This window comes from Arachis duranensis, chromosome 6, assembly GCF_000817695.3.
Source record: "Arachis duranensis cultivar V14167 chromosome 6, aradu.V14167.gnm2.J7QH, whole genome shotgun sequence".
NCBI lineage: Eukaryota > Viridiplantae > Streptophyta > Magnoliopsida > Fabales > Fabaceae > Arachis > Arachis duranensis.
The window spans coordinates 86,827,155-86,837,196 of NC_029777.3; the positions used below are offsets into that span (position 1 = coordinate 86,827,155).

General features: G+C 30.0%; 1 protein-coding gene across 1 annotated transcript in view; it reads left to right on the forward strand.

Moving 5' to 3' along the window:
* LOC107494460 (ribonucleases P/MRP protein subunit POP1) overlaps positions 1–4,588 on the forward strand; it is a gene marked incomplete in the record, with an annotated part of 10,091 nt that extends 5,503 nt beyond the window's left edge. Inside the window, 8 exon segments of the mRNA XM_052263181.1 lie at positions 1–96; positions 190–438; positions 1,878–1,996; positions 2,085–2,582; positions 2,810–2,918; positions 3,039–3,595; positions 3,749–3,916; positions 4,306–4,588. Coding sequence (XP_052119141.1) covers positions 1–96; positions 190–438; positions 1,878–1,996; positions 2,085–2,582; positions 2,810–2,918; positions 3,039–3,595; positions 3,749–3,916; positions 4,306–4,504 — 1,995 coding nt within the window.
* Positions 4,589–10,042: the final 5,454 nt, after the last annotated feature.

Consider the following 10,042-nt stretch of genomic DNA (forward strand, 5'->3'; position numbering starts at 1 on the left):
GCTTCTCTATTAAGAATGGTACTAGTGCCCTTCCCGGAAACATCTTCTCAAGATTCTGATGAATCAGTATCGGGTACCACTTGTGGAATGGCAATGGTCAGTCATCCTATTGCTGATTCTGGTATTAGCTATGTTGATTTAGGGTATGCAATTAACCCAAAATTGAATCTTGTTTCTGTTTCATGACAGCTTTATCAAGTCGAAGCACCAGTTTCTCAGCCAATTGGCCCTGTGACCTATATGTGGCGGCCAACATTCCAACAAAATATTAGTGGAGAGGATGATATCAATGATGAATTAATGAAACATGATGTTGATTCAGATGAAAGCCCAAATAGAATGAAATTCGGTGCTTCATTTAGACAGCTTTGGGTGTGGATACATGCTTCTGCCTTTGAAGAAGGATATGATAGTCTAAAATTTGCATGTCAGAAAGAGGTTCAGTTTCTTCTTTTACTCCTCCCATGGACATCATGATGCTCTCTATTTTTTTACTTTAACTTTTTAAATTGTATCTTGACATAGATGAAACAGGGAGCAGTGTAGTGAAATCCATTGGTTCTTGTTCATAGTTGTCTGCTATGTTTTGTTTTTCATTAAGAGGGCAAGACATGCATAGGTTGTTGCCTTGTAAAGTGGAGGTCACACTTTTCACATTCTAAAAACAGCCTCTCCAGTTGCATACATCCCCATCAGGTGGGAGCCATGTATGTTGGGCCATTTTTTTTTTTCATTTTTTGTTCCCTTGTTTCCTAATCAAATTCCTTCTTGTTAATGTTCTTGACACCTTATTCCTGCTATGAGCATAGTTGGGGCATAGACAAAATTTTGATTTACTTAAGCTCTAAGATACATGTGTTGGTAGCGTTTCATGGTCAAATATGGTCATTCTATATCTTCTATCGTCCGTGCATAATTCTCCTATGTAATCCTTTTACATTGCACAAGGCTCCACTTTCTCTTGGGACATCCATTTTTTTCGTAGCCTTAATGATAGGGAATCTGTGGAACTTTTGATGGCTTTTCTTTGTCACCTATCCCTGATAAAAGGATTTGGTCTATTGAATACTCTGTTAGTTTTAGTTGTAAATCTTTCTTCCAATTTCTTACTCGTTCCTCCAATACAGCTTCCTTCTACTTGGATAAACCTATTTGAAAATCCAAAGCACCTTGTAAGGTCAAATCTTTTATATGGACAGCTGTGCTTAACTTCTTGTGGGTTCAATGGCCACATAAGGCTCTCTCCCTTGATATGTGGGGCAAATTCAGACAAATTCACATCTGTTTTTGCGTTGCCCAGTGGCTGTTTTCTTATGGAACAGTTTGTTTAGCCTCTAAGGAATGTTGGGTGTGCCCTGTAATTCTTGATAAATTTCTATTGACTAGATTTGTTGGGCTTGGTACTAGAAAAGAGGAAAATTTTATATGGAGCTGTGCAATTTACGCCACTGTTTGGACTATTTAGTTGGAGCATAATAATGCATTTTTTAATGATAAATTTTCTGACAAACATTTCTTATGGGATTGGATTGGATGCATAGCATCTATTTGATGTAAAGCTCATGATCTTTATAGAGGACTTTCCCTCTTAGATATTTTGAGAGATTGGAAAGCTATGCTTTTATATATATATATAGTCGTTCAGTATGGTTATTTTTGTCTCAGATTTTAAAAATTTATGATTATTCTGTTTGATTGGCTCTTAGTATGAAATATTTTAAAATAGTGCTATAAAGATGAAAAGTTTGTTATATGTTGTTCAGCCAAGGTTTTGATTTCGCTCATGATGTCACAGAACTTTGCAAATTGTATTTAAGCTGACTTGTAATTTCTTGTTGATGTTCAGATTGTGTATTTTGCTGTTTATTATTGTTCAGATGGAAAAGACAGGCATCTCAATTAATTGCTTTTCACTTGAGGGTGAACTTGCAAAGTTGGAGGTAATCGGATCAGGAGCGATTCAAATTCTTCAAAAGATGTTGCATCCAGTTACAAGGTTAGTTATTGCACATATAGAAAATTAATTTCTTCGATTTAATTCATGAATGATCTCGACTGGCTTATTACACATTCTGCCTTTTCAGTATTTCAGATAATCATTGTCTATGGGAACATGTGCCTAAACAAGACAGCGTTTCTCAGAAGACAAGTTCATCCATATCAGACAATGAGGATAAGTTTTCTTCTGTTGCAATTTTATCACTTAATGTTAAGGATCCTCGACAATTGTGCGGGAAAGGAACCGTTTCATCAGTGGAGCCAAGTTCTGCTGAGGCAGTTAACGGCGCACAAGAAACTATTCATGAAGAGTTGGAGAAGACTAGTGACTTGGCTTCATCCACATGGTCCAAATTAGAAAACAACCAGTATCATAATAACGATCTCTGGTATGCTAAATCTAGACGATTGAGGACCCCATTGTCAGAGAGTATGATTTGTAGTGAGAAACACCACAAACGTTTGACACATTACTGCCTGGATGATGTAGATTCCAGGGAGGCAAACTCTTTGACAGAGGAGCAATGCTCAAGATCTTGCCCTATTTTGCTTGTAAAACATCACAGGAAGGAATTGTTTAGAGGGTAACTTCTTTAGTCCTTTCTTTATGACTTGTGATTATATATTCTGATACTTAAGAGTTGTCAACTATCAGGTATTACCAGTATTCTCTAAACTCTTACTTGATATTTGTGATAACCTGCTTTAAGATATATAAGTAGGGGAAAAATAAAAAGGATAAAGTTATCATAAATTAAATGTCAGTGGCAACACACCAATAAAATACTAACTGTATCTGGTTATCTTCTAGATGTTCTATCATACTTCCCTTAAGTTGGGTTAAGGCCTTCTGGATTCCTCTCATCTCTAATGGGGCGCATGCAATCGGTTTGCAAGAGATGCACTGTATTGCACATGAAGTAAGTAGTTGCACCCTTCAACTTTACATGCCAAAAATATTGGGGATTTTTTTAAAAAAAAAAATGTCTTTTTTGTTATTAGTTATTAGATTTTTCATGAAAGCTTTTTTCTTTATGCAGATGGGATTGCCAGCTTTCCCTTCAGATTTCCCAGATTGTAAGGCATACTCATGCTTCATGTCAGCTAAAGCTGCTGCATTTGATAAAAAAGCCGAGTTACGTCCTCCATCCAAAAGGCCTATGAGAGTTCCCATCTTGCCCCCATGGGGTATTATTCGTAGTACACTCAACAGAAAAATTAATGCAGTGGAAACTACTGGTGTTTCAACACTGGAAGATTTAACTGATCTGAATTCATTGCCAAAAAAGATCGACTCTGAGAATAGCTTGTTTGATGGAATTGTGGCAAGGACAGGTTCTGTGCTGACTAATTTCCTTAATGAAACCAAAGGTGGCCAACTGTCATTGTTTCCGTATGCTGCAGATGGAGATGAGAAAATCACCAAGTTTATAAAGGGTGAAGTAAACCTTAATCGGAGCTGCCAAAATTCTGTTATTTCTGACCATAGGTTATGTTTCCTAAGAGTTCATCTTCGCCCTTTCAAGAAAGGTTTTTTCGAAGAGGGAGCAGTTATTTGTGCACCACACCCATCTGATACATATTTATTGACTTCATGGTAATTAACATTGTGGATTCCTATTTTAATATGTAATTTTTGTTGTTAATTTGGCAAGTAAATGTATCTTATTGGGGAATAGTAGTATATGACTATACGTTTTATCATGGGAAATAGTATCATTATCTGAAAAATATTGTCTATATGTTGCAGCATTGAGAAAAATGAAGGATTTCAACTGCCACAATCTGCTCTAGAATCATACTTTAAAGAGGATCATTCCTCCAAAAGATGGGAAATGCATGTACCAGATGATTCAAATGCCAAAGAGTATCATCGGTGGCCTATCGGCTTTGTCACATCCGCTGCCATACAAGGAAGGTTCTGTAATCTTATCTTTTTCCACTGTAGTCTCCATCCTATTATTCTATAAGGCTATGTTTGGATCATTGTTATTGAGGGGAATGGAGCCAAAAAGAATTTGATGGGCTTCCATGGTTTGGATTACTAATGTTATGATGGAATGGAAAGGTTAGTAATGGAATCGATTCCATCCTATTCCATTAAAAGATCATTTGTGGTTCTTCCCAATTCCGGCGGTTTATGATGGAATGATGTTTCATCCAAACAATGGAGTGGAATTTAAACAGTATTCCCTTTGGCTCCATTGCACTCCACTTTTACATGCCATCATTTTGTTTTTATGTTTCCGAATGCCTAATATTCTGAGTATAGAATAGAGAAGCTTACTGGGTTCTATGTGATTGCAGCAAGAGGCTAGTAGCAGGGGGATTTTGTGAGGCAGTTTTACTTGCAAATTTAAGAGAGGAGCAGTGGAAGGAGATGCCGGTGAAGCGGAGGAAGAAGGATATTTACGTGCTCGTCAGGAATTTAAGATCTGTGGCATATCGACTTGCTCTTGCCTCTGTTGTCCTGGAGTATAAGGAGAATGACACTCACTTCATGTAAACTGTTTTCACTTTATCAAACTATGCAAATTTTCAAACTTCAGTTTTTTAACTTAATTTAACTTCAAATTCTAATTTCATCTTATCTCAATCTCTAACCCACCACTACAACCATCTCTCTATTTTCTACTTTCTTTTTTTTTTTTAAGCGTGTTAAGGTTAATATTTGATGTAATATGTTGATACGAGAGAGTTTGGTGTCAGAAAAAAATTGTGATAGACAAGTATTAGATGAAATCGTGACTTACCATTTCATATCGGATAAAAATCTAAATAAATCGTTACCAACAATTTAAAAAATAAAATTTTTAATGCTAGCTGCTAAATATATATATATATTCTTCATCCACAAACCTATTAATACAAAATCTACACACAATAACACAAATATCACACTAAAAAATTTTCTTGCATCAGCATTGTGTAATTTAATATAATAAGTTGATATATGATCAACTTTCAAAGTTTGATGAACTTTGATCATATATCAACTTATTATATTAGAATACACAATGCTAATGAAAAGATATGTATTTAGATCAGTTAGCTTTAAACAAATTGTCAGTAACGATTTGTTTATTATAAAAAAAATATATTTTAAATCATTGGTAACAATTTATTTAAATTCTTGTTCCGCGTGAAATCGTAAATCACGATTTCATCTAATATTTGTCTTTATTAAAAGCGTATATCACGGTTTTTTTTATACCAACTTTTTAATCAACGTATTACACGAAAATAATATACTATTAACGTAAAACACCCTTAATGTTCCAATATAAAAAATTTTGATGTAAAGGTAATCGTGAAAATTATATTCATATTAATATAAAAAATATGATACTGTTATGAGATTTAAGGTGCTTTTGTTGTGTTCGACAAAAATTTGTGATTCGTAGTGGTCTTTGACGATATTGCCATATTTGCCAAAAGTTTATAAACTATCTAAAAAGTAAAATGAGACCACCCTTAAAAGTTATTTAATTATATTCATATTAATAAAACAAATTAATGTATTTTAAAAGTTTATTTGTTAAATAAAATTTTAATAAACAAATTAAATTATATTTATAATTAATAATTCATAAAAAAATAGAAAATATAAAGTAGATAACAACTTTGAATGGAAGTTGCATATTATTTGAACGATTCAATTTCCTCTACTTATTTAATTCATTCTGATTTGTCTAAAACAATATATATGTTATTTTGTATCTCATAAATTTTTAATAAATAATTTGGACATTTTTTTTCAAGCATATAGCGTTGCTTTTCACTTCCTCAGCTCCTAGCTATATTTAATTTCAGCATCACCGTTTCATGACCAATAGAATTATTGGAAATGACATTATCATATTATATAATGATTGATTTTTCCAAATTCATTGAATTGAAGAGGCCATTGAGCTTAATCAAAATAAGAATCTATTCTAAAACAACATTTGCTGCAATGAGAATTTTTATCTTTGTTTATATTGATAATTTGAAGCTTTAAGTATAGTGAGAGAACACAAATTGAGCATGGAATATATATCATAAGCTAGTTCTAAAATGTTGTATATAATAATAGATTTAATTAATTATTCTATAGGTTTTTATAGTTTTACAAGTTTTACTAAATTTATAATTAGGTCTTTATATTTTTTTTAATTAAGTTTTTATATTAATTTTGATTTTGGGATTAGGTCCTTGTCAATATAAAAAAATGTTAAAGTTAACGGAATATTTATTAAAGTACCTACAATTAAGAATCTAAATGAAATCTTTGATTACATATTTTTTAAGAGGAATATTTCGTTAATTTTAATATTTTTAACATTAAAAGAATTTAATTATAAGTAAAGACCTAATTAAAAAGAATAAAAATTACAAAAATCTAACTATAAATTTGATAAAATTATAAGAACTAAGAATATTACAAAAGATTTTAACCTGTATAAATTAAATCAGAGTTTACAGTGAATATAGTAACTTTGTGATTGCAAGACAAAAAGAGAAACCAATGGCAAGGAACAGCGTTACGCATACACTAGCAATAATATTGATGATAACAAAAGTGGTCATTTGTTGTGCCATTATTGTTGAATTTCAAGATACCATTATTCTTGAATTGCCATATTCTCCATCATATTATTATATGGCAGCAAGTCTTAGAGAGTGTATCGACCATTGCATTAAACGATATGATCGCCGTAGCATCATGTTTTTGGGCGCATGCCTTTTCAAGTGTTATATGATGGACTCCCTCACTACTACTTTAGTAGCGGTAAGAATTTTAAGTTTTTCTGAGTCTTTTTCAATTTACATTATCCATTTTTTTTTAGTGCTGAAAGATCAACGAATTATTGAAAAGATATTTATTTTAGATTTGATTTTTTTTTAGAATTATTTGAAATTTAAATAAATTCTTCAACAAATAGAAAAAGATTTCAGCACTTTGATGATTAAACTATTATGTATTTTTTTCACAGACGATTTTTGGTATTTAATGTGTTTTTCTATTACTATGCTCAGTTGTACTTTCTATATATATTGAAATGGTATCTACCTAATTTACAATCAAATATAATAAAATGTTGTGTAAAATCTTTACAAAATTATATGAGTTTATTGTTTTTTATTTTTTATAGTGTACTTTAATTTGCAATTGAAACATACCTAAATTAAAGAGTAAAAAATGTTTTAATTTTTATCATTTTGGACTAAGTTCTAATTTCGTCTTTAATATTTGAAATATTTTATTTTTATACAAAATGTCTTATTTTGTTCAATTTTAGTCCTTTAGTCAAAACTAAATTTTTTCTTCCAAAAATATCATTTGTTCCATAATTATTTTCTTTTAGGTAGCATTAAAAATTATAATTGTAGTGGTTATAATGGCAGTTCTAATGATTTGAGAATAAAAATGACAGAAGAATAAAAAAATAAAAAGATAATAATAGAAAAAAAAGAATATTTAAAAAAAATAATTTTAATCAGAGAACAAAAATAGAATGAAATAAAATATTTAAGATAAAAATGTGATATTTTAAATATTAAGTATCAACCAAAATATTAATAACTAAAAAACAGTTACATTGCCCTAAACTAAATTATATTGAATGTACATGGTGTATGATATTTCTCAACTCATGAAGAAAAGACACCGAATATTATTATTTCAAGCCACCTTTATAATATGTAGTTTATGAGAAAAGGCAATGTATATATGTTATAAGAAAAAGAGGAGTGTTAGGAGATTAGTACGTTTTGTGATTTATAGCCATTAATTAATTTTCATTAATATTTTTAATAGTGTGAGATTATATCTAATAATATAAAATTATTCATTTTTTTTTACTGATTAAGTGCTGGTTAAATTTTAATAAAAATACTAGCTTCTAGACTTTTCTTTTCTTTTGCTTCTGTTGTGCCATCTATATTAATAGAGGGATCAATCATAATGCAATAATGCATGTATTTTCAGAAAAGGTAACACTAATTATGTGGTGCTACTATTAAATAAAATAAAGATGACGTCTATAAAATGTTACATAATAATAGAATAGAGAATGCTTCCATGGGCTGCCATGCTAAGAGAGAAAGTAACATTTTAACATTTAATTCATATTGTCCATATTTGTAGAATAGAGAATGCTTGAAAACGTTGCTACATATGGAGTCCCATAAGCATTCCTTTGGTCCAGAAGAGGCAACATGAAGCTACCTCATGATTACCAACAAAAGTCGTTGTTGCGTTTGATGAAAAAAAGTGTTGTCCAAAGAGTTCCCTTAGATTTGCCGTTGATTATTAAAGACAATGTTATTCGTATGTTTAGGCAATTCCTTGAAATGAAATGAAAACTCTGTAATTTAACATTAATTATTATTAGAGTAAAATATACTTTTTTTATTCTTAATGTTTACCATTTTTTTAAAATTATTCTTAATATTTAGTTGTATTCAATTTTATTCTTAACGTTTTTTATTTGTTTTAAAATTATTTTTGTATGTTAATTCTATGTAAAATGTGAGAGACAAAATTGAAGAATTTTGGATAATTTTAACACAAATCAAAAACATTAATGACAAATTTAAATGAATTGAAAAATTATTATTATTATTATTATTATTATTATTATTATTATTCTCATGACTTGCTTTACATATAGAACACCAAAGAGGCTTTTCTTTCATCACAATTGTATAATTTGAACAAAAAATGCCCACTAACCTAATGAATTTAGGTGATCACTTATATCTTCTAATAAAGATAATAAATAAGAATCATTAAATAATTTAATATATTTGATTAAATTATTATTATAATTCTCACACGAAGACAACTTTATGTGATAATAATCATCTTTTTATCGCTCAACAAATTTAAACTTCAAATTAGGTGAACCCAAATAAAAAAATTGAACAAAAAAAAAAATCTAACAGAAAGAGTTATGAGAATTAATTATTTAATGGTAAAAATAATCACTGGATCAATAACACATAGAATCACGATAAACCAACATGCACTCTCTTAATTGTTAATTCCATTTAATTTCTTGTGCGTTCATCGAAGCGGTGACTGGAAACTTGCCTTGTAGAGTTCAAATAGATAATATAGTTTAGATGTTGACCAAATGATGATAGACCAACTTTTGTAAGTATAATAATTTATAATTTATAATCATTTTTATCACTTCAAATTTTAAAACAATAATTTACTTATCATCTTCGTCACTGATTCATAATTAATTTTGATATTTGTTTTTTTTTTTTGTAAAATTAATTTTATCATATGTAGACTNCTACTGTGACATAACAAAAATGGATAGAATGAAATTTTATATATATATTGATTAGAGCACCTTTCTCATGAAAATAGTATTTAATTGTTTTAGTGTACTAAAAAGTCGTCCTAATTATTTAAAAATGATGATATTTTAATTAAAGCTTGGGTTCCCCGTTCTTGAGACACAAATTCATTTATTTGGATCCGCACCAAATTCATGTTTTAATATTTTTTATGCATATATTTTTGTTTTATTTCATTGTAGGCTAAACACCAACTAATATCCAATATTTCATATAAGCTCTTAAACAAAATCAAAGGGTATTATATTATGTAAGAACGTGCTTTTCAGAGTTCATGGAAATCAAGAGACAATCAAGCTTGGTCTAAATAATAAATTATTTTAAAAGAACACTTTACTACAATTAGAAGTCTTTATTTGTTTTTATATTAATCATTTGTTGTAGCTTTAGTGAGTATAAAACATGGCCCATGGTAACCTTAATTGTTCACACAACAAAAAAGAAGATGCATATGGCTAATATCGGAGTAACACATGCACTAATAATGTTTATGATTGGAATATTTATTTTTGCTGCCATTGCTAAATTCCATGATACCATCCCTGAATCTTCTTGGAATAGTTTGAAAGAATGTGTTGATAACTGCAATGCACAATATCCCGATGACACATTTAAGAAGAATCTTTGCATTTTCAAGTGCAATATGATACATTAGTACGCAATGGTAAGTATCTAAAATGTTGTGAAC